We start from the raw sequence: 24,642 nt of genomic DNA, 5'->3' as shown, positions 1-24,642 counted from the left end.
CACTGTTTCCCAGCATTAGGATCTTTTCCAATGAGTCAGTTCTTCACATCAAGTAGGCGAAGTATTGGAGTTTCAGCTTCAGCATCAGTCCTTCCAATGAATATTCAGGGTTGATTTCCTTTAGGGCTGACTGGTTTTATCTCCTTGCAGTCCAGAGGACTCTCAAGAAGAGTCTTCTCCAGCACCATAGTTCTATGTTGTATTTAATGTAGTATATCCAAGAAATAATCATGTCAACATGTAATCAATACTAGAAAATTATTGAATGAGATATTGTATACCTTTTTTTCTTATTAAGTTTCTGAAATCTGGTTGATTCTTGATCTGGAGCAGTTTCGGCAATTGTCTGGGATGTTTGAATTTTCAGAACCAAGAAGGGTAGAGGATGGCAGGCAGAGGTATGTGTGTGCAACTGGCATCCAAAGGGCAGATACTGGGGTTGCTGCTAAACTCCCTATAGTGCATACGACAGCCCCCCACAACAGAGGGTTATCTGGCCCCAAGTGGTAACAGTTCCTGTTTTACACATAAAGCACAATTCAGGTTAGCCGCTTTCTAAGTTCTAAATAGCCACATGGAGCTGGTGGCTACCATATTGGACAGTGCAACTCTATGACATAAAATATTTGGAGATGCACTTAAAAAGCCAAATTTTTAGGAATTTGGGTTTTAGTAAATTTGTTTTCCTGCTCCTCCCTGAATAAGTGGCCAAATGAGATGTAGCTGGCTTGCCCATCCCTGGCTGGCTAAGAACAGAGACCATCTGTCTCTGACTGGTTAGATTCTTCCAAAGCTACCCGCCCTCCCCTGGGAGACTGAGCCTGGGATGGACAGTGAGCCCTGTTGTTCTTTTCTGGGGAGACAATGCTTCAGGCCCTGCTACCTACCTGACAGGCCTATTGTGGCTCAGGGAGAAAAGGGCTTTGTCAGGACAGCAGCCGAGGAGCCTGCAGTTCAATGGGGCCCTTTATGTCTGCACTCCCGGGATGTTCGATGCCACCCCTGGGGAGGCTCCACCCCCTCCTAGAACAAACAGGGACCCAGAGGCCCAGAGAGGGTGTGGAAGGCCCTCCAATAGATCCCAGTTCCCTCCACCTCAGCCCTTTGCCCTAAAACATGAAATCCATCTAACTCTGAGAAGCCCTGCCTCAAAGCACAGGGTGAACTCAGTATTGCCCTTAAACTGGGCAAGGGTGCCCCTGACCCATACTCTGAAATTTAGCAGCTCCACAAATCACAAGCATGTATACAATTAATGAATTAAAGAACATGCATGTATTTGTCTGCCACAACCTAGGCTCAGCTCTGGCACAAGGCAATGATAACCCAAGATCTCCTCTTGTGACTTAAAAAGCCCAGGCCAAAGCGAAGCCCTCCATCTCTCTTGTCCTGTGTCCTTGGAAAAATGCAGTGAGAGTTTGAGGGTTGTACCTTGGCCAGCCTCAGAGATGGACTCTGTTTTATAGCACAGGTGGGATCTGAGTGGCAGAAATGCTTAACTAAGAGTGTGCGCATGCTCAGGCGTGTCCAACTCTTTGCGACCCCATGGACTGTGGCCCGCGGGGCTCCTCTGTTTTCCAGGATTTTCCATGCAAGAATACTGGGTTGCCATTTCCTTTTTCCAGAGGATCTTCCCAACCCAGGAATCAAACCTGTGTCTCTTGCACCTCCTGCATTGGTGGGTGGACCCTTTACCACTGCACCATCTGTGAAGCCCAGGTAAGAGCAAAGACAAACTAAATTCTCTTGGCATGTTCTCCCTCATGGTGACGTACTGCTGTTGCTACTGCTAAGTCACTTCAGTCGTGTCCAACTCTGTGCGACCCCAGAGACGGCAGCCCACCAGGCTCCGCCATCCCTGGGATTCTCCAGGCAAGAACACTGGAGTGGGTTGCCATTTCCTTCTCCAATGCATGAATGTGAAAAGTGAAAGTGAAGTCGCTCAGCTGTGTCAGACTCTTCGCGACCCCATGGACTGCAGCCTACCAGGCTCCTCCGCCCATGGGATTCTCCAGGCAAGAGGACTGGAGTGGGGTGCCATTGCCTTCTCCACATGGTGGAATAGACGCATTCATTTTCCTGTAATGCAGTATCATTTCCCAGGAGGGCCAATCTGTTTCTGGCTGCTGTGCATTCCAGTTCACGCTGGTCTTGAGAAGTACTCACTTCCATTTGAACTCCGGTGCCCATCCCTCCGTGGTTAGGGACAGGCTTGGATGTTAGGGGTAAAAACATATGAACTTGGATCTGTTGCTTCCCTTTCCTTTCTAATCTCTGGACCTCTGCCCTACCTACCCTACCCTAGACCCCATGGTGAAGTTTACAGATAATGGATACACACACACACAGACAGAAAGGAGCAGAAAAGGCTGTCTTATTTGATAGGTAAGGAAACTGATCCTTCTGGAGACAAGGTAACTTTTTAGTTATTCAGAAAATTAAGGGAAGCCACATGCTGGAAGAACCCATCCTTTGAGGCCCAGCTAGAAGGCCACCAGTAAAGGGTGGTGGGTGGTGATTGGGGAGACAGCCAGGGGCACAGCAGCTCTTTTACTCCTGACACCCTCACTTACTGGCTATGGGACTTTGTGGTGTTGGGAGGGGTGTGTTTCTCAGTATTTAAAATATGACTTTTTTCTATTCCTGTATAAGATGTTATTATGGGAAACTGGTGACAGGTATATGGGAACTCTCTGTAATATTTTTGTAACTCTTCTGTAAATTCAAAATTATTTCATAATCAAAAAATTATACAATTTTCCCTTATCTGTACCATGGAGATTAGCATCTGCCTCACAGAAGGCGTCAATGAAATATGCCTGTAAGGCTTTAGTAACTGGGAGTGAGGACTCAGTAAATAACTACTTTAAGAAGCTATTTCCTCCAGGAGGCCAGTGACCTAACAGAACTGAGCACAACATGGCAGTACCATGTCTTCACTACTTGGGAGCACAAGATTATTTTGGCCTAAAATGCCAGGCTCGGTGTGGCTGCTAGGAGCATGCATTTCATTTGGGCTCCTCCACTTCCCAGCTGGGACTCCGGGGAAAGTTGCTCAATCTCTCTGTGCCTCAATATCCTTTCTTTAAATCATAAAGCTGCAAGTAAGGTTGTCATGAGGATTAAATGAACTGGGGACTTTTCAGCACTAACAGCTGTGACTGGCCCATAAGCAAGGACTGCCCAAGTGTTTTTATGGTCCAGCTCAGTGTTTCTTGAACTTTTTACTAGACCCCACAGTAACAAATGTACTTTCCCTCACCTCCATTTTTCTTTTTAATGGTGATTTGGAAAGCCCTAGTCTCTGGGGAGTTGATCCCATTTTGTTTCCCCTATTAATGATATATAAGGTTCAGGGGACAGGGGGATATTTCTGATTGATTTTGATCTCTAAGTACTCCATTCCCTTCTTTCATTCAGTTCACCAAGCTTCCACCCCTCGTTCATTCCACATATATGTATGGACCATTTGTTGAGTACCTACTTTGTGTGCCTGGTACCTATTAGTGTCCCCGTGTCCATCAGACATATGTAGAATGAATAAGGCAGGGAGGCGGGAAGGCAGGCAGAAAGGAGAAAAAAAAAAAAAACCAGGGTCCCAGACACCCCTAGCCCGAGAGGGCTCCAGCTGACAGCAGAGCCCCCTTTTCCACCCCCACATTCCCACTTCCACCTCGGCCAGAAAATTGCTCCCTCTGCAGCCACGCTGCAGCCCATCAACTGTGTCATCTGGACGGAACTGGGTGTTGTCCGGCATCGCACGGCGGGGCGGCGCCGGGGGGGCCCGCCCTCTCGCACCTGTGGCGTTTGGTGGTGATCCCTCGCGGTGTGCCAGGCAGCCTCCGCACCCCAGGAGGGCATGCACCCCTCCGCGGGCAGCACGAGCACAGAGCCCCCGGCCCGTGGAGTTGCCCAAGAGGCCGGGTGGCTCCTCCCCGGGGACCCTCCCCCTCTGGGGCGCGTCATTCTCCCCACCCCCGGGTCCTGACCCCAGGGCGCCGACCTCGCTGGGACAGTTCTCAGCCACCTGCTCCGGAGCCGGGGAGCCGGGCGCGAGCGCCCAGAGCCCCATGGAGCTGCCGGCCAGCAACAGCAGCTGCGAGAACGGTGCGTGGGGCCGGCGGGGGCCGGCGGGGACCCGGTGCACCTTGCGCTCTGCCTTCCCTTCACGCTGCTCCTTTCTTCCGCGTCCTCTCCTGCCAGGGGACCCCAAATGGGGCAGGGGGTCTGCGCTTGTCCCTCCACCTAGTTCTCAGGCCCGTCTTGGGGAGGAGCAGGCTCCTGGCTGACTTTACCCCTCTTTGGACCTGGGGGGGCGGAAAGGAGGGGAGGAGGGGAAGAGGGGGAATTGGAAGAAGGAGGCGTGGCTTGATTGATTGGAGCTGGTCCATCCAAAGGGTTGAGGGGAGGGTGTCGGGGTTTCTTTTATGTATAGTTGCTTTGGATATTAGTACCTGCCCAGGCCTGTCTCCCTGGGGCTCACCAGAGATAGGGGAGTGGGCACAGAGCCCCACCACCCCCAAACCCATATCCACCTTTTAGGAAAAAGAGGGAAGGAAAAACCCAGGAAAGGAAAAGGAAAGATGCTGAGCCTCATGCTCGAGTTATGAACCTGGGAGTAGGCGCTTCACTTGCATTATCCCAGCTAACCCTTAACACAGCTCTAGAAGGCAGGTGGATATTACCACCTCTGTCATCATCCCAGAGACAGACAGAAATTGAGGCTCTTAAAAGTCCGATGACCTTGCTCAAAGTCATACAGTGGGGATGTGGAATATAAAGCCAGGGTTCTTGGATTCTAAAACCTGTGCTCACACCACTGTGCTCACCCCATTTTCTGGCATATCTCCATTTTTCTACCTGTCTTGGTATTGCAGCCTGTGGAATATCCGTGTTTTTCTAACTTCTCTTCTCCAGTGGCCTGTTGGGTGTTGGCTGTCTTTGGTTTTCTGAACAACAGTGCAGTCCATTTTCAGCCTCACCTTCCCCTGGGGATAAATATGTTCCGGTCCTAGCATATTCTAGGGGAGAGGTAGGGATCATCTGGCCCAGCATCCATTTGGCAGCGGCGCATCCTCCTCAGGATTGGGTTCCCTTTGGCCCTCAGCCTTCCCTCCTTTTCTTTCCCCCGCTATGGGAAGACTTGACTTGATGGAGGGCACTCAGCTCCTTGGGCACCTCAGGCCTCCCCCAAACTGCCAAGCTCACCCTTTGGCTCCACCTGCTGGAGATGTACCTTCAGGAGGGCAGGGGAAGGGCGTGGGGGTGGGCTTGGACTTCCTCTAAGGAGTTGCCTTCCTTGGCCGGCATCCTCCCAGCTCTGGCTCTTTTCCTGAGCTCAGGGAACTCCCAGGACTTGACTCCTGTCCAAGTGGAGGAACAGGAGTGAGCAGTCAGGACAAGTCTGATTAAGGGCCCAGATGGTTTCTCGTCTCCTCTTCTCTGGATTGTGACACAGGTGTGGGAAAGAGAGGTCTCCCACTGCAGAAGACGCCTGGGTGTCTCTGCTGGGTTCCAGACCCAGTTCTGCCTCCAGGCTTTTGTGAGACTCAAGCAAATCCTTCCCCATCTCAGGGCCTCCGTTTCCCCAGCTGAGAAGAAAGATGGTTAGATGGGCTGCTGCTATTCCATGCTTTCTCTGCTGTGGAAGCAAGGTCAACATTGCCCTTCCTTTGTTCCACCAAAATGCCACTCTGTGCTCCAGGTGTGCCAGAGCTAAAGCTGCCTCACCTTTTGGGCACTGAGGCTCTTCCAGTGCAAGCCCAGAGGTCTAGCTTGGCCCAAGGGAAAGTGCTAGGCCCAGCCTTATATCCTTGGCACAGGAGCTTGGGTCTTTGTGACATACAGTTTGAAAAAGACCTTCTCCACCAAAAGTTACAAACTCAGATGCTTCAAGGGGCCGAGAACAAAACAACAACAATGATGACTAAAGAGAGCTGGGTATGGACTCTGGGGAATCGCAAAGATCGTGTCCTATCTAGGAGCCAAAACCCTGCTGAGCTGTGGCCCGTGGTTGCCTATGGGACCGCATACCCAGCGAGGTAAGCAAAGGCAGCCCGGAAGTGGAGTTTTTGTGGGAAATCTCCTGATTTTTAAATGTTAACAGTGAGTTCATATTTTAAGATAACCTTCAAGAGGCTGAGTGAAACCCAGCCTCTTTACCCCCTGCTTTGTGAAGGGTATGTAGTGACTGAGAGCATGGACTTTGGCATTCTATGCACTTGAGAAAAATTCTGGTTTCACCGCTTATCACCAATGTAGCCCCAGGTTACCGAGCTTGTCAGGGCCCCAGTTTCTTCAGGTAAAACCCTGAGCATCATCACTGTGCCGTTTCCATGACAAAGATGCTCCTGGAAAGTCCTGGAGTGGTGGGCCCTGTGAGTCCCAGCCTGTATTTTGTACTGATTCCTTGAACTTCGGCAGCTTCATTCTACTGACTAAGGGTCTGCCTCTCATGCCCAGGTTTGTCCTCTTGTCTTTGCTGTTTGGGCCAGAAGAACCAGCAAGAGTATGCTGGCTGAAGGGCATGAGAACTGATGATTCTTGCAGCCTCGGGGACTTGGAAAGAGAGCCTAGACAAAGCCTGTATGGGATGGCAGGGACCCTGATTCCTCTGAGGCCTGAAGGAGGCCCCAGCCACTGACCATGCACATCAGAGGTCTTCGAAGTAAGAGCTGGGATAGTTAGTTCTCATAGACAAGGATGCTGGTATTTCATCACCTTCAGGCCTCAGAGGGCCTATGCACTCCAGCCTCGCTCGCTCCTGTTACTTGTAGGGACTCCCTGCTGTGGCTGGAATTAAGTATAAGTGAAGAAGCCTCTGGAAGGGGAGAATATGTGTGCTCTTGAGCTGTTGGAGGCCTCTGTGCCTGGAGGGTGGGAGATGTTTCCTGTGGAGGCCAGGAGGTTGGATTCAGTGATGCCTGAGAGCTGGGGAACCCTGTTTGGTGTGTGGGAGCATCTTTCTGGCTTAGTGATGAGGCGCTGGAGCTCCAGAGTCAGACAGCCTGCATTCTTAGGCAAGGTTCCTGACCTCTCATGGCCTCCATCTCCACATCTATGAAATGGGAATCAAAGACAGTGCTTACCTGACATGTGGTTGGAAGGACTTGATGAGTTCATAAAGTCCCTTGTCTGGAATAAGCACTCGGTGACCCTTAACTGTTCCTTTTTAGTTTGGAGCCGGGGATGTGGATGGAATGTGGCAGTAGCTGAAGCATGGAGTCTGAAACAGTGGCCAGTCGAGTGCTTCTAAAGCACACAGATGTCCCCACCTGACTCTCTCATCATACTCTTCCCAGGTTCCCTGATCAGCCTGTACTGCTCCTCCCAAAAAGTCCTGTGCCAGATCGTCAGTGACCTCCAGCCTGAGGTGCCCAGCAATGTCACCTCCAACAGCTGGCAGGAGAGGTTCAGGAAGAACTACAGCTTCTACGTCGGTCTGGGGCTGGCCATCCTGTCCAGCTTCCTCGTCGGCAGCAGTGTCATCCTCAAGAAGAAGGGCCTACAGCGACTGGTGGCCTCGGGCGCCACGCGGGCTGGTAGGCTCCTGAGGGGGCAGGTGCAGATGGGGTGTCGGGTGGCGAGCCCTCAGCCAGCCCTGTGAGCCTCTATTTGTGGGCCCACTGGAGCAGCTTGCAAGCTGGTCCTAGACGGGCACAAAAGGCCCACTGTCCATCCCATTGGGAATCTCATCCACCAGCAGGAGACCCTCCTTTATAATCTAGTAGTTTATGAGAACTACATGATCCGTTAATTGGGGTGAAGTCAGGGAAAAGTCCCAGGGCCAAGACTAAGAAACCCCACGTCTAGTTCTGGTTTTTTTTTTTTTTTTTTTTGGCTGCACCAGGTCTTAGTTCTGGTACTTGGGATCTTTGATCTGAATGTGGGATCTTTAGTTGTGGCATGAGAACTCTTAGCTATGTCATGTGGGATCTAGTTCCTTGACCAGGGATCAAACACAGGCTCCCTACATTGGGAGCATGGAGTCTTAGCCACTAGACCACCAAAGAAATCCCCTGGCTTTATTTCTTATCGGTTGTGTCATTGTAGGCAAGGCATAACTTCTGTAAAAAATGGGAATATAAAACTTCTGCCCATAACAGTGTCAGGCAGTAATGTGTCCTCACTTACTAGCAATCTGAGCACCTCTATAGGCTACAAAAGAATTACTGAGTTTCTGTCCACTGGGATTTGCTTGTTTGGAAAATAAGATGTGTATCCATGAAACAGTTGTTGAGAAAAGGAATCCTATGTAAAAGAATCTCGCCATTTAATCATCATTCATTATGTCCCTACTGTGTGCCAGGTGCCATGCTAGACCTGGGGACACAGTGCCCTTGTGGGTCATTGGGTTGAGTGAGAGAGACAGGCAAGTCAATGAGCACTTGTTCTGTAGCATGTTAAGTGCTATCATGGGGAAAATGGTTTTTCCAGTAGTCATGTATGCATGTGAGACTTGGATCATAAAGAAAGCTGAGGGCTGAAGAATTGATGCTTTTGAACTGTGGTGTTGGAGAAGACTCTTGAGAGTCCCTTGGACTGCAAGGAGATCCAACCAGTCAATCCTAAAGGCAATCAGTCCTGAATATTCATTGGAAGGACTGATGCTGAAACTGAAGCTCCAATACTTTGGCCACCTGATGTGAAGAACTGACTCACTGGAAAAGACCCTGATGCTGGGAAAGATTGAAGGCAGGAGGAGAAGGGGACAACAGAGGATGAGATGGTTGGATGGCATCACCAACTCAACGGACATGAGTTTGAGCAAGCTCTGGGAGTTGGTGGTCAGGGAAGCCTGGAGTGCTGCAGTCCATGGGGTCACAAAGAGTCGGACACAACTGAGCAACTGAACTGAACTGATGGCAATATTTTGGAGGAGCATGTAAATCTTAGGCTTGGAGGGTAGGGGAGGTTTCCTGTAAAGGCTAATTTGAGGAGCTGAGACTATATGACATTGAGATAACAAGGTGGGGGAAAGAGAAAGATGTAGAATTCCAGGCAGAAAGAACAGCATGTGCAAAGGCCCAGGGGTGAGAGAGTGTGATTGATATTAGAAGTTGCAAGTATCTCAGGATGGCTGGAGCATGGAGGGGTAAGAGATGGGGTGAAGGCCAGCTCATGAAAAGTCTTATAAACTAAGTTCCAGGGTTTAAGTGTAATTGCAAGTGATGGAACTTTTAAGCAGGCATAAATGATATAGTTCAGTTTATGATTTGAAAAGACCCCTAGCTGCTGGGTGCAAAATGGATTTGGGGGTAAGACTGGAGGCTAAGAGACAAGTTAGGGGAGGAAAAACAACAAAACTTGGGCAAGGAAACTGCAGTGGGAATGGAGACAAGTGGTGGAGTCCAGGGATAGTTTTTGAAGGTACAATGTACTGAATTCGATGGTGCTTGGCTCCAAGGGGAGGGTGAAAAAGTGAGTCAGGATGACTCAGAACTCTCCGATTTGGGCAACTGAGAAGATGATGGTGCTATTTTCTGAGATAAAGGATTCAGGAGGAGCAGGTTTATAGGAAGCTGATGTGTTCAGGTTTGGACATGTCCAATTTAATGTTCTGCGGGACACTGAGCTTTGGAAGCAGACTCCTTGAGTACCAACTCTAGCTCCTTGGTTCCTGGTGATGTGATCCTGGGCAAGAAAACTCATTTTTCTGTGCCTCAGCTTCCTCATCTGACAAACTGGGGATAGGAATAGTCCAGGCTAAAGCATTGTTGTGGAAATATGTCATGTATTTAGAGAGATACTTGGCACAGACTAAGCGCTAGTATTAGTATTACTGTGATCTAAGTGGGAGGGCCTGACACAGTTGGATACCCAGGACTAGAATCAGATGTGCTCTAAAAATGGAGAGCTGTGAGGTTTGGGGATAAAGTCAAGGTCAGCGGTCATTGCTGCTCCATCTCTATGGAGACAAGTGTTCCAAAGGCCGGAAACTCCCTAAAGTACCAGAAAAACAGCTGCTTGCACTCAGGAGAGAGCAGGGCAGGTATCATTGATCATTCAGAAAGGCAGCTTTCCTGGAATGAGTTTTTTCCTCCAATCTGCTATTTCGATACCTTCTGAGATTTCAACTCAATAAAATGCTCTCAGAGCTCTTAACTTTTATGGGAAATTCTGACTCCTTTAAGAACCTGATGAAAGCTAAGGGCTATCTTAGAAAAATGGGCATTTACAAAAAAACACATTCAAGTTTTAGACAAAACTGTCTAAAACCCATCTTCCTTCTCCTCCTCCTCATCGCTAACCTTGGGTTTTGACTGTGTGCCAGGCTCTGAGTCCACCATGTGACCAAAGCAGACACAATTCTTGGCTTCATGGAGCTTCCATTTTAGTAGGGGAAATGCCAGAAAATAAATAGATCAATTCAAATTATAGACAGTAAGTGTCACTAATGAGAAGAACTGAGTGTGATGAGAGAAAAACCCAAGGGAGGGCATTTTAGGGAAAGTAGTATCAAGTGAAGACCTGTAGAGTAGGTAAAGATACAGGCAAGTATTGTTAAGAAGACTATTCTGAACGTGGGAAAACACACACAAAGACCTTAAGGCCAAAATAAACTCATCATTTTTGAAGAATGCAAAGACAGCCGGAGTGGCTAGACTATAGTAAGAAGAGTGTTGGGAGATGCCTTTGGAGAGGTGAGCAGGGTCACAACTAGGATCAGGCTTGTTAGGAATTCTGGTCTTTATCCTAAGAGTATTTTGAAGCCACTGGCCAGCTTTAAGCTGAGGAGTGACATGATTGTTAAAAACCCCTGGCTACTATGAAAAGAATGGATTATAAAGGCACAGGATTGAGCTGGAGGAATCCTAGGAGGCAGTTGCCTCCACCCAAGTTGCCTCCACTATTACCCAGAAGTAATAGTGCCTGGAGTTGGGTGGTAGCAGTGGAGTGGACACGAGATGCTTTTTGGAGACAGAATGCACAGGATGGACTGGATGCAGTGGAGTAATGGGAGGGTCCAGTGTGATTCTCTGATTTCTGGATCAAGCAACTAGATACGCAGAAGTACCCCTTACTGAATTTCATTTGGCGGGTTATTGTTGTTTTGGTCGCCAAGTCTTGTCAACTCTTTTGCGACTGTATAGACTGCAGCCCACCTGGGATTTCCCAGGCAAGAATATTGGAGTGGGTTGCCATTTACTTCTCCAGGGGATCTTCCCAACCCAAGGATCAAACCTGCATCTCCTTCATCAGCAAGTGGATTCTTTACCATTGAGCAACCCGGGAAGCCCTCATTTGGTGGGTGGGAGCATTTTAAAATCAAGAGTTCCATTTAGGACAGAGTTTGAGATGCGTGTGATAGACCCAAGAGTTGTTGAGCAAGTAACCGGATACACATCAGGGCTCAGAAGAAAGGATCAGGATGCAGACATGAACTAGGGACATGAGCATCCAGATGGAATTTCAAACTTTGGAAAGGATGCACTCACTCAGGAGAGGCCCCAGAAGGAAGCCTGGAGGATGCACCACAGCTGCCGTGTACTGAACCATTGGAGGCCAGGGAGGGAAAGGAGGGAAGGAAAGGTGCTGGGAACGTGTGGCCAACCTCTAACTTAGTGCCCATTCCTTTCTACAGTGGATGGAGGCTATGGCTACCTGAAGGACTCAATGTGGTGGGCTGGATTTCTCACGAGTAAGTCGGTCCTTTCTCTCTCTCTTTGTTTTGGCTGTACCCGGTCTTAGTTGCAGTACACAGAATCTTTGTTCCCCAAACAGGGGTCAAACCTAGGCTCTCTGCTTTGGGAACTCAATGTCTTAGGCACTGGACCACCAGAGAAGTCCCTTGTGAGTGGATTCTTTGCTACTAAGGACACTGCCCTATTCATGATAGAGACAGAGATGAAAGAAGGAATAGATGTCTCTATTGTGCAAAATATGCATCCAAGGCCCAGATTTCTAAGGGGGAAACCTTGATAGTCTTTGCAGGTAGAACATTTTACCTGGCCCCTCAGGTTACTTTCTCCATCCACAGTGACGTCTTTCATCCACAAAGCATCTGTCCCCAGAGGGGTTTGTACAGAACTGGTAATGATAAAGGTATAATTTCTCAACTTCCCCTGAAAGGCAGGGAGCTATGACTGCCAGAGTCTCCTAGACTCCTACAGGGCACAGCCCAGGACTCCTAACTCAGCTGTCCCATTCCACAGCAGTGGTTGGCTCACTTAGGATGTGACTGGTCTGCCCCCTAAGGTTTGTCCGAATTTGCACGTTCACACATTCCACCATGCTTTCTGGCTTTCAAACCCTAATTCTTTGGGTTGGATGGAGAAGTAGTGAGCTTTCTTTTATAATCCCCTAAGTCAGGTTTTGATCCCTGTCTTAGCCAGAGTTATCAGAGATCGCTTTCAAAGGGCAGACCCAGGTCATTCTCTATGAGCGGAGAGACAGGAGTCTGCAAATTGGAAACTCACATGGGGAGAAGTAGACCCTTTGGGAATGTCTGTCTAACCACCTGCCTGTCAGTCTAAACTATCCACAACTACTCTGGGAAAGACAGCTCCGTGGACCATTTGGTACCTGGAGAATTGATGACTGTGGCTGTGTCTTTGTTTGATAACTCACACTTCCTAGTTGTTGTTGTTCAGTCACTGAGTCATGTCTGACTCTTTGCAACACTAGAGACAGCAGCATGCCAGGCTTCTCTGTCCTCACCATCTCCCAGAGTTTGCTCAGATTCATGTCCATTGAGTCAATGATGTCATCCAACTGTCTCATTCTGTTGCTTCCTTCTCCTCTTTGCCCTTAATCTTTTCCAGCAACATGGTCTTTTCCAAAGAGTAGGCTCTTCGCATCAGGTGGCCAAAGTATTGGAGCTTCAGCTTTAGCACCAGTCCTTTCAATGAATATTCAGGGTTGGCTCCTTTAGGATTGACTGGTTTGATCTCCTTGCTGCCCCACTTTTTAGAACTTACTTTAATCATACAGACCAATCATTGGTCTGAGATACCCTTAACCGTGCTTAGGCTAGAACCCAAGAGACCTCTAGAATAAGAAGGTGCCATATGACCCTGGACTCTAGGCCACCTCCTTATCTTTGAAATGAGAGGATCTGGTCAGGATGGTCTGGGCCTGACCTTTAGATGAGATTCTGCAGGGAGAAAGCATAAGGATCGGGATTGTAATGAATGCTGGTCTGGGATTCTGTGAATGGGTGAACACCGAACGAAGCTGTCTCCACCCACATTCATTTGGGCTGGAGATGGCGCATCAGAGCCACTGTGACCTCTTCTCTCCCTTCATTTCCTAGTGGCTGCTGGGGAAGTTGCCAACTTCGGGGCCTACGCGTTCGCTCCTGCCACAGTCGTCACCCCTCTGGGAGCGCTGAGTATCCTCATAAGGTTAGTCCCCTCTCCTGCTCTCTCTGACTCCTTCATGTTTTCAGTTGATGTCTGAAACTGCCATATGGGGTCAATCGCTACTTGCAGTCAGGGACCTGGGTCAGTCCCACCTCCTGGAAAGAGGCTCTGCACTGGGGACTGCGTGCTGCCTGTTGTTCTAGCATCCCTTCTACTGCCTGGGCAGTGAAGGGACAGGCCAAGCCCCATCCAGGGAAAGGGCTGTCCCTGCCACCAGGCTGAAGGTCTCACGTCAGTGTTTTGGTGCACACACATTGAAAGTACAAGCCCTAGATTAACTGTCCCTGAGTTCTAACCTTATCTCTGCCACTTTGTAGTTACGGTACATGGCAGGTCACTTAACTACTCTAAGCGTCTATTTCCCATCTCCTAAGTGGGAATGTTCATAATGCCTGCCTGAAGGCATAGCTTCAAGGCCTCAATGAAATAATGCACAGAAAGTGCATAGTACAGAATTGGCACTGAAGAATATCCATGGCTAACATGTGTTTAGGGGTTTTGTTGTTGTTCTTGTTTAGTCAGTAAGTCGTGTCCAACTCTTGTGACTTCGGAATTTTCTAAGCAAGAATACTGGAATGGGTAACCTATGCTATCTCCAGGTATCTTCCCAACCCAGGTATTGAGCCTGAGTCTTCTGCATTGCAGGCGATTCTTTACCAGTGTGCCACCTTTAATCCTCACAGTATCCCTACTAATTAGAAAGGAGGGGAGACCTGAGGCCAAGTGAGGTTAAGCATCTTGGCCAAGGTCACCCAGATTCCCGGAGACTGAGCCAGGATTCCCTCCCAGGCAGTCTAATTTCAGAGTCTGGATGCTTAATCACTAGGCCATGTTTCCTGGAAAATGTTTGATGATTTTAAAAGATAACTGCTATTACATGTGTGTGCTTCCCATTGCCCTGTTCCTCCCAAGCTATAAGACCCCTCCTCTGTGGGGGTCCTGAGTCCCATTTGAAGCTGGCTCTGATTGTTGCCCTAATCATGGAGTCCTGGTAAGTGCCAGCCTACCACACCCAATACCTATAATTTCCTGTTTTGTTTTACCAGCTTGAAGATAATCTTGCAACATCTATACACTCAAAAACCAGATAGAGCCATGACTCACACGGCATAGTTGGCTGATGTAACTGTGATACCACTATTGCATATCTGGTTAGTTTACAAATTCCCATCCCAGGTAGTTAGGAGAGGCAGGGAACCCTTTACTTTGTGACCCCTGCCTTTGCTAAGGCCACCAAATGCTGGTAAAAAGGCATCGTGGGTAAGATGCTTTTGGTAGTTTTAGAGGAGAGATGGGAGACATTTAGAGGAGCTTAGACAATAGTCCCCTCTTTCCTGATCTCTTTAAGCAGGACTTGTGAAGCTTACTGGGTGACCTTAGGTCAGCCAACAGATTTTTACCCTAAAGTAATGCCACCCTTGTAAAGAAACAGAAGCATGCCCCAGTGATCATACTTATCTTGTCCCATTTCCCTCCCATCTTCCCTCACCTTTGCCAGCTCATTTGGAGGAATGAAAGTCATATCACCAAAGGACAGCAAGGAATTGGAGGTGTTTTCCCAGAAAAGACTCCAGTCACAATTCTCCTCAGTGAGATGTAGAGGGAAAAACCATAGGCTTTATAATTAGACAGAATTTGAGCTCAAATTCTGGCTTGTCTCTTATCAGTTGTATGATCTTGCCACCATTTAAGCTTCTATGGGACTCACTTTTCTCATCTATTAAATGGGCATAAGTATATTATTTACTTCTCAGAGTTGTAAGATGTTAGTGAGGTAATACAACTCTGAGAAGTAAAAAATATACTTATGCCCATTTAATAGATGTTAGTGGGGTAATATGGAGATGGCAATGGCAACCCACTCCAGTACTCTTGCCTGGAGAATCCCAGGGATGGTGGAGCCTGGTGGGCTGCCATCTATGGGGTCACACAGAGTCGGACACGACTGAAGCGACTTAGCAGGAGCAGCAGCAGCAGTGAGGTAATAAATAGAAAGTTCCTAGCATAATGCCAGTGCAAGAGATGCAAGAGACATGGGTTCGATCCTTGGGCCGGGAAGATCCCCTGGAGTAGAAAATGGCAACCCACTCTAGTGTTCTTGCCTGGAAAATTCCGTGGACAGAGGAGCCCGGCAGGCTACAGTCCATGGGGTCACAGACTTGGACACAGCTGTGCCTGCACGCATGCATTGCCTGCTGGTAAAGTGCTCAAGACACAGTGCCTGTAATGGTCATGATGGTTGTTTATGCTGGCATAGACAAATGGAAGAAGGGATGGATTTGTTCTGTATGGTGCAAGGAATAAGATATGGGACAAGCAGAAATAACCACATTTGGGTAATACCTCATAGAATGAACCTACAATGCATTCATCTGCATTGTGAAGCAGTGAGCTGTTTGCCACGAGAGACATACAAGCCAAAGCTGAAAGCGTTTAACATTTGTTTGCAATGTTACAGATGTGCTCACTGGGTAGGAAGTTAGACAAGAGTGCTCTGAAGGGCTCTTCCAGCTCTTCTGTTTGGGGATACTCTCCGTCTCTAAATGAAAGAAATTCACGTGGCTGTTGTCCATTCCTCCCACTGTAGCCCTCCCATAAGTAAGTTTCTATTTCAGACATTTTCAAGGGGTCCAGAAAAGCTCCCAAGTGGAAGAGCAGTGAGCCCTCGCTCTGCCCTGGCCTTTCTCCAGGATGCTGGGGCCAGCCTGGCTACTCTGAGCCCTTTCTCCTCTTCTGCACACAGTGCCATCTTTTCCTCGTATTTCCTGGGGGAGAGTCTGAATCTCCTGGGGAAGCTGGGCTGTGTGATCTGCGTGGCTGGCAGCACAGTGATGGTGATACATGCCCCCGAGGAAGAGAAGATCACCACCATCATGGAGATGGCTGCCAAGATGAAAGACACAGGTAGGTTCCAGCTCCCCTTGAGCAGGAAAGCGCTGGGGGTGAACCCTGGGGAGGGCTGACTGGGTTATGGCTGTCTCAGGTGCTGCCACCTGGAGGAGGAGGAGGAAGCAAGTCTGGGGAAGAAAACTGATGGCCTGGTACTAAGGCTAGTTTACAGGGTCCCAGTCTGATAGGTGTTGATGCTGTTTATTATGTAATGAGTACTGTTCTAAATGCTTTGTTTGCACTGTCTTCGTTCAAATATCATAGACTGGGTGGCTTATAAACAATAGACATTTTTCACAGTTCTGGAAGCCATCATCAAGTCCTTGATCAAGCCCTATAGATTTTGTTCATAGACATCACCACCAGGTGTCCTCACCTGGTGGAAGGGGCAGGGGAGCTCTCCGGAGTCCCCTGGGGCACTAATCCCTTCATGAGGGCTCTACCCTTATGACTTAATCACCTCTTGAAACCCTCACCTCCAAATACTGTCACATTAGGGGATTAGGTTTCAATATATGAATGGGAGGGGGCATTCAGTCAATTGAGTATATTATCTCATTTAATCTCACAAAAAAAGCTCCTATAGGGAAGGTCCTATTATTACTCTTATTTTACAAAGATTAAACTGAGATCTTGGGGGTTTAATGAATAACTTGTACAAGTTATTAAAAAGTTGTGTTGCTGGGACCAGAACCCATGTTTGATTCCAGAGCCTAGATTTCCTTTTTTAACAACACAGATTTATCTATCTATTTATTTTTACTTTTTATTTGACCGTGCCACAAGAAGAGCTTCCCAGGTGGTGCTAGTGGTAAAGAACGTGCTGCCATTGCAGGAGACATAAGAGACCTGGGTTCAACCCCTCGGAAGGGAAGATCCCCTGGAGGAGGGCACGGCAACCCACTCCAGTACTCTTGCCTTGAGAATCCCATGGACAGAGGAGCCCGGTAGGGTCAGAAAGAGTCAGACACAACTGAAGTGACTTAGCACGCATAGTATAAAAGGGCTTCCCAGGAGGAACTAGTGGTAAAGAATCTGCCTGCCAATGCAGGAGATGCAAAAGATGCGGGTTTGATCCCTGGGTCAGGAAGATCCCCTGATGGAGGGCATAGTAACCCCCTCCAGTATTCTTGCCTGGAGAATCCCATGGACCAAGGAGCCTGGTGGGCTATGGTCCACAGGGTCGCAGAGTCAGACGCAGCTGAAGAGACTTAGTTTCCCGACCAGGGATAAACCCACACCCGTTGCACTGCAGGTGCAGAGTCTTAACCACTAGACTGCCAGGGAAGTCCTCCAGAGCCCAGATTCTTAATGTGACATCCCGCTGCCATGGTGGATGCTGATGGCATCCTCCCAGCTCAGGTCCTCTCTCTCCCTCCCCCACAAAGGGTACATCGTGTTCGCTGTGTTTCTGCTGGTGTCCTGCCTCATCCTCATCTTCGTCGTCGCCCCACGTTATGGACAAAGGAACATCCTCGTCTACATCGTCATCTGCTCTGTGATCGGGGCCTTCTCCGTGCCCGCCAGCAAGGGCCTGGGCATGACCATCAGGAACTTCTTCCAGGGGCTGCCAGTGGTGCGGCACCCTCTCCCCTACATCCTGTCCCTCATGCTGGCACTTTCCATCAGCACTCAGGTCAACTTCCTCAACAGGGCGCTGGACATCTTCAACACCTCCCTGGTGTTCCCCATCTATTACGTGTTCTTCACCACGACGGTGATGGCCTCCTCCATCATCCTCTTCAAGGAATGGTACAGGATGTCGGCCGTGGACATCGTGGGCACCCTCTCCGGCTTTGTCACCATCATCCTGGGTGTATTCATGCTTCATGCTTTCAAAGACCTGGACATCAGCCAGAGCAGCCTGCCCCACATGCACAAAAACCCACCTGCCACTCCTGCCCCAGAGCCCAGTGTCATTAGACTTGGAGACAAGAATGTCCTGGTGGACCACATGGAACTCTCCAGCACCCCATCACCAGAAGAGAAGCCCAGAGTGTTTATAGCCCATTCGTAAAGCCTGAAGTAGAGAAGTGAGAGGATGAGCCCTCTGTGGTACAGCCTGACTGCTTGATTTCAGAGCCACCTGGTTACTTCCAACAGAACTCTTAGCAATGGGCTCTTTTCTTGAGACTTTGATTTATACCTCATCGCTGTTTCCAGGAGAAAAATCCCTACGCAGTGAGCAGTGGTGGTATAACTTCCTGGAAACACAGCCTCTGTGACCAAATACCCTACTTTACTTGGTGCCAGCAGGTCCTCCCCTGGACCTCCCTTCCCACTTGTTTCCTCTGTGTTGTGGGGAAGAAGATCAGATTTGACCCATTGAATGTAGCGCAAGCCAGGAACTTCCCTGAAACGCTGGTCATCAGGAAGTTCTCCTCCTGAACTGACTCACTGTTCCCAAGTCCAAGGCTGAAGTGCACCTGGCTCCCCGGGGCCCAGAGAGCAACTCGCCATACCCTCCCCATCAGGAACCAGTAGACACACAACTCTTGGCAAATGTCTTGTTGCTGTTGCCACCTCATTTTCGGAGACGGAAACAAGACCTCAGCTGACCTTCTTACTGTGAAAGCCGCCTGATGTCTCAGGGAAACCCTGCCACCAGCCCCATTCCCAGAGCAGCCAGCCTGGAGCTTAGCATCTGCTTCCATCCTCCCCACCCCTACCCTTCCCTTTGTGCTGTGCTCAGTTGCTTCAGTCATGTCCATGGGATTCTCCAGGCAAGAATACTGGAGTGGGTTGCTGTGCCCTCCTCCAGGGGATCTTCCCAACCCAGAGATTGAACTCATATCTCTTGTCTCCTGCATTGGCAGGCGGGTTCTTTACTGCTAGTGCCACCTGGAAAGGCCCCTCTCTAGATGCACCCCAAGGAGTTGGTCACAGAGACATTCAGGTGGTTGTCCAAGAACGCGAAACAACACAACCAACCACCACAACAAAAGGTGCCTCCCAGCTGAGCTCTGCTGGCCAAGCCCAGAGTTTCATTCTGCCTTACTCTAAGAGAACAGCAGTTGCACCACTCTTAAAAGCAGCCTGGTTGTCGAGTAGAATGCACTTTCCTTTTCCTCAAGGAGTAAACCACAATATGATTTGGGGAGATGGGGAGAAGAGTGAGGAGCAGAGTCAGGATTTGGCAGAGAGCAGACACAAGCTCTCTGGAAACCAGAGGCTAACCTGTGTTTACTCTGGTGGCTGACCAAGAACCCAGGTTGGAAAGGTAACCTCTGGGGGTGTGTGTGTGTGTTTAAAATGCAGCATGCAGGATCTTAGTTCCCAGACCAGGGATTGAACCCATGCCCCTTGCATGCAGTGGAAGCATGGAGTCTTAACCACTGGACCACAGGGACTTCCCCTTTTGCAGTGGAAGCTCAAAGTCTTAACCACTAGCCTGCCAGGGAAGTCTCCTCTGGGTAACTTCTGGGCTGAAGCCTTGGGGGCTTGGCAGTGGAATCAGCTTTGAACTTCAGTGACCAAGTTGGGGCGTAAGCTAGGTACAGGGTGTCATTCTGGCCACGGACCAGATTGCCACCAAGTCCCCACTCCACTGATGAGCTGCCCACCCTGGGAGGCGGCGCGCCACAACTGCTGCACCACCACCTGCTTTGGGGACTGCCTGTGGTCCCCCCACATTTGGCTGGAGGCAGTCAAAAAACCAAGAGCAGCTGGAGAGAGAGAATTAATATCGTCTCCCTTCCTGTCTTCTTTCCACCAGTGAGAATGCGACAGTTGATTCAAGATCATTGATACAGAGGTAAGGGAGTCAGTATATTTGTCAAGAAGGAAGCCCTGGCCCTCAGCCCCCTGAGCTGGTGTAGAGCCCCACTGTGTAATTCCATACCTGTGCCTGTGTTTATGTCCCAGGCCCTCAGCACAGCCAAGCCCAGGCCAAACTCCTGCTGGCCTTAGAGTGCCAATGAACAGACTGGCTTTCTGCATGCACTCCAGCCTCAAAGCCCCAATTTTGAATGACTGTGGATTTCTCTAACTAAAATCAATGCAACCCGTTGGATGTTGAGAATGGTCATGATCTGAGGGCCCTGAGGGTGTGGTCTGTGGGGTCAGTAATAAAGACCTCTGAGTGTGTTTACTTGATGCTTACATCTCGGCCCTCCTTGGACATGGAACAATTAAACTGGTTCTTCTAGTGCTGGGGGTGGTGGGGCGAGGTCAGGCCCCAATCTCTGGAGAGTTGTGGCTATCAAGGAGGTCCTGTCCCTCCAGTGTCTTCTGCAGCCCAGCCTTCACTAGAGAGGGAAAGGTTGTCTGGGGAACACAGTCCACTGAAGACTTCTGTACATCCCTTGTTTTTTTGTTGGTTTGTTTTTACCATCCCTTGTTAATGCCTGAGCCCTTAGGAGGAACCAATCACAATGCTAAGAGCCTAAGCCCTCACAAATCCTCAAGGTAGGTCTGTATCACTCATGTCCCGAGTGACCCCAGACCTAAACTAGACCAGCCTTTGTCCAGGTGTAAAGACAAGCCAAGATCCCAGGCTTCTCTGTGGCTCAGGTTCTTCCACAGTGGTCTGACAAGCTGGGTGGATAGTCCCCATGGGAACTCTTCTGAGGAGTCCTCAGGGATGGATCCTATCCAGGCTAGCCAATACAACATGAAAACAAACAAACGAGCTGTCAAACCAGCCAACATTTCAAATGACAATTTAATTAAATACAAACAAGGAAAAAAGGCACCATGGCCCATTCAAGTATTTTGCATAGATATACAAATATTGTAAACAATTAATAGGTGAATGAGAGAAAAGAGGATCTGTTTTCCGTGAACAATCTCCCAAATAAAAAGAAAATTCACATTGCCCTGGATCCCAGACACATACATACGTACACACAGTGGGTGATGAGAGAGGGTGGGTGGCTCTGGGGGCACTTGGCGTGGATTCTACAGATCCTCTCCTTTACCAGGTTCCCTAGGGAGGGGTGGGGCACCATTCCAGTTGGCATAGTCTTGGTTTTCTTGGGTGTCCTGCAGAGCTGTTGTACATACATTTAATGCAATCTCTGACTTTAAAACCAGTCCCCGATTTAAAACATGAGAGTTTTCTATACCCCCGGCCAAAAAAAAAAAAAAAAAAATTCTGACATGGGTAAGAGGAGGCTTTGTTCTAAAGGATTACACCAAGAGATAGAGAGGGGTCATGGCCACAGAGGATGGGGCTACGATATCACCGTAAGATCTATAATGAGGCACTGTAAGATCTGCAAGGTTCTCAGAGCTGGGACAGAAAGGAGCTTTTCTTTTACAGGGAGAAGTAAACAAGGCTAAAAAGAACCGAAGGTAAGCAGGCATTTACCACTGGAGCCCAGTGCCTGGGCTAAAACCCACTGAGACAAGGAGAGCCAATGCAAGCTCCCTTGAGATCCCTTGAGGCTTACATTTCAGAGATGCCTCCCAGGCTCTTAAGGAAAACAAGTCTAGGGTTGAAAAACTGGTAGGAGGCTAAGTTAGCTTCTAAAAAGATTTACATAGTCTCCATCTGAACAGAAGACTGGTTAAGTCACTCCACCAAGCCTCAGTTAAGCTCCTTTCCTCCCCATCAGACCCTGAGCATGGACTCGCCCTCAGCCAGAGCCGGCATCAGCCCCTCCCCCAAAGGCTGAGCACAAAGTCTGTCCCTGAATGTGGTTCTTTCCAGCCATGCTCACTCCTTCCTATAAAAGGCCTCTTCCTTCTGAGCCGTGAGATGCTTATAGATCTTGCAGCCGCTCAGCTCACCCAAGCATTCTCCTAAAGCAACTGCCCCATGTCCCTAACTCAACATTCCCTTCCCCAGTCTTGCAGTAATCCCTATGAGTAAAGTCCTTCCTTCCCTAAATCCATACTAGGTTTTGTCACCTCAAAGCAGCACATGGACACAGGAGGGGAAAAGCGGGCCACAGTAGCCAGTCTTGTCCCCCTGGGCAGCCTCCCTGGCCTGCCAGAATGGTGCCTCCTGCCTCCTTGAACAGAACCAGGAGAGAAACAGTAAAGAGAACAGGTTGCCAAAAGTCTTACCAGATTTTAAAAATTCAACCATCTTCCAGTTCACAGTACAATTTTTATCACATGGAGGTGGTACTAAAATAATGGGAAACAAACACACAAGAAAGCAACAACCCAGGTCTCTTTCTGGTTTGGTTCCAGGGAGTGGATTTCAGATTCAAGAGGCTCATACCTCAGAGCCTTCCACCTCCTGATGTCGGGGAGGAAAGCTGGATGAAACCACAAGATCATTGGTGAGGCATGGGATTGGGCTTAAGGGTGATTTTGGTGGGGGAAGCCTTTCATTTTCTGGGACCCAGCCGTAAGGCCTGGGGCGTCTAGAGTAGCATGCTTAAATGGAAGGCTGTCCCCTGACCCCACCAGGAAGTGAGGATGATGGACATTGGGTGTGGGGCGCAACCAGGACCCTTGTCAGCAAGACAGAGGTGTGAATATCACCAACATCACAACTACCTAACTACCTGAGGGAGGAGAACTTCATTTCCTGAGCTCTTTCTAAATCTACCCCAAGAGTCCCCCAGGTGCACAGCCCAAATCTCCTACTTGTCTCCAAACCCAGAACATTGATTAAGCACCCATTGTGTATGGAGAGCTAGAATGGGGCCCTGGGCTAGTGGCTGGGGGGTGAGAACTCAAGCCTCATCCTTGAACTGAGGTTTTCAAGAGCAAACATCTGTTCATTGCAGGAGGTGGGCAGCCCCCGGATACCCAGCACCTTTCTGGGGTGGGAGACAGTCCCAGAGGAACTCGCCGGTGACTCTGACAATTGTCCCAGCCTGCAGAGCACCGCACAGCCCCCCTCCCTGTGGGGAGGACAGGACCAGAGGAAAGAGCACAAGGAAGTGGGTGAGGAATCGTCTCGCTGGTCCCAGCACAGACTGTTCCATCAAGGCTGCTTCTCTAGGAAGTTCTAGAGACAGCTCTGCTCTCTGCTCAGAGGACAACAGTCCTGTCTCGTTCCCAGGACATCCGCTCCCTTCCTTACACCTGCCACCATCCCTGAGGACCATGCTCAGATTCAGGGCAGGGAGTAAGAGGAAGACCTGTGCTCTGCTGAGGTCACAAAACCACAGACAGTAAAGCCAGGAGCTCACAGCCATGGCCCGAGGCCATGCCAGTCATCACTCTTGAGAGACCAGGAAATCCCGGGGGCCAACCGTCAGGCAGGACCCTGACCTGCAAGTCACAGCACCAGGTCCCAGGAAGTCGGGACTGCTGAGGAATCACATTCCACAGCACCACACATTGGGCAGGTCCAAGCAGGGAAAGAGAAATCAAAAGCACGAGGCACTTGCAAAGTGCAGAAAAGAGAAAACAGAGCAAGCAAGAATCATGGCAAGTGGATGGCGACCTTTGGCTTGACGGCTCAGAGGGGCCCAGGCTGTGCTCCCCTTGCTGTCTAAACGCCTACAAATAGTACCTGTCTGAGTCAGAGTGACCTGTGGGAATATGGGGAGGTAGGGGTTTGGGGGTGGTGGCGGGTGGTAAGGAGAGGGCTTGATTTGTTCACATGTGACCACTGAGCCAGGAGTTATGACCTTGACCAAGCCCTGGGCAGTGGGATGGACCCGTCGATCCCAGAGCTAAAAGGGAGGCTAAGTGCCCACCTCCAGCCAGCCTGGGACCATGGAGGAAGACAGAAGCAATAGAAAGCTCTCACGTGTACCCTCCACCACAGACATGGATGGATGGCTTCTCCAAGCTGAGTCCTGGCCTGAAGCTCGAAACCAGCTTCCCAGCTGGGCTCCAGCTGGGACCACCGGCACCAGCTGGACTGGCACCTCTGGGGGGACGGCCCAGCTGGAGGGTGGATGGGGGAGAAGCAGCCATTCGTCCTCCTCTGCTTTCCTGTTCCTACCTGGGGCTGGATATTGCACAAAACAACACTTGTATGCCATGGGATAGAAGTCACTCTGGGCCCCTGAGGAGGCCGAGGAGGCACTGAGTCAAGAAGGAGATTTTCAGAGATGCGCTGGTTCCAGGAGGTGGGGAGCTGGGGAGGAGGAGCTCAGAGGCAGCCAGACATGCTTCTTCCAGAGCCCATGGCTAATGGCTCCTCTGTGGTATTCAAAGTCCTCAAGAGAAGGGAGAAGCCCCTTTAGACGAGTCTAGATTTTCGAGCTAGTCATCCCCACAGCCCTCTGTGATCTGTATTCAGGAAACTGGGGGAAAAACGAGAGGAGGGAGAGAGACATCAGATCCGTGCGGATTAATGGAATCGTGGGGCGCTGTCCTCTTGCTGGTGACAGGTGAGCAGATGGGACAGACAGCTGGGAACGACGGTTTCTACAGAAGTCTGTCCATGTGTCTTCTTGTCCATCAGCTATCCAGTGAGAGGCATGGTGGCACCGCCACCCCGCTCCTGACCCCAGCTGATCAGCTATCCCCA

The 24,642-nt window shown here is 49.6% G+C and overlaps 2 protein-coding genes across 2 annotated transcripts in view; one reads left to right on the top strand and one right to left on the bottom strand.

Annotated features, from left to right (window-relative positions):
* Positions 1-6,627: 6,627 nt before the first annotated feature.
* NIPAL4 (NIPA like domain containing 4) lies at positions 6,628-21,326 on the top strand. The gene is made up of 5 exons (XM_040241438.1): positions 6,628-7,541; positions 11,585-11,641; positions 13,256-13,346; positions 16,108-16,268; positions 17,642-21,326. The coding sequence occupies exons 1-5, from the start codon at positions 7,265-7,267 to the stop codon at positions 18,268-18,270; spliced, it is 1,215 nt and encodes a 404-aa protein (XP_040097372.1). The 5' UTR covers positions 6,628-7,264; the 3' UTR covers positions 18,271-21,326.
* ADAM19 (ADAM metallopeptidase domain 19) overlaps positions 20,899-24,642 on the bottom strand; it is a 93,048-nt gene continuing 89,304 nt past the window's right edge. The window contains exon 23 of the mRNA XM_040241437.1: positions 20,899-24,415. Within this exon, the coding sequence (XP_040097371.1) occupies positions 24,362-24,415 (54 nt within the window). The 3' untranslated portion in view covers positions 20,899-24,361. The remainder of the gene's footprint in view (positions 24,416-24,642) is intronic.

The sequence above is a fragment of the Oryx dammah genome, unplaced genomic scaffold (assembly GCF_014754425.2).
Source record: "Oryx dammah isolate SB20612 unplaced genomic scaffold, SCBI_Odam_1.1 HiC_scaffold_5, whole genome shotgun sequence".
Taxonomy (NCBI): Eukaryota; Metazoa; Chordata; class Mammalia; order Artiodactyla; family Bovidae; genus Oryx; species Oryx dammah.
This window is presented reverse-complemented; position numbering and strand designations above follow the sequence as displayed.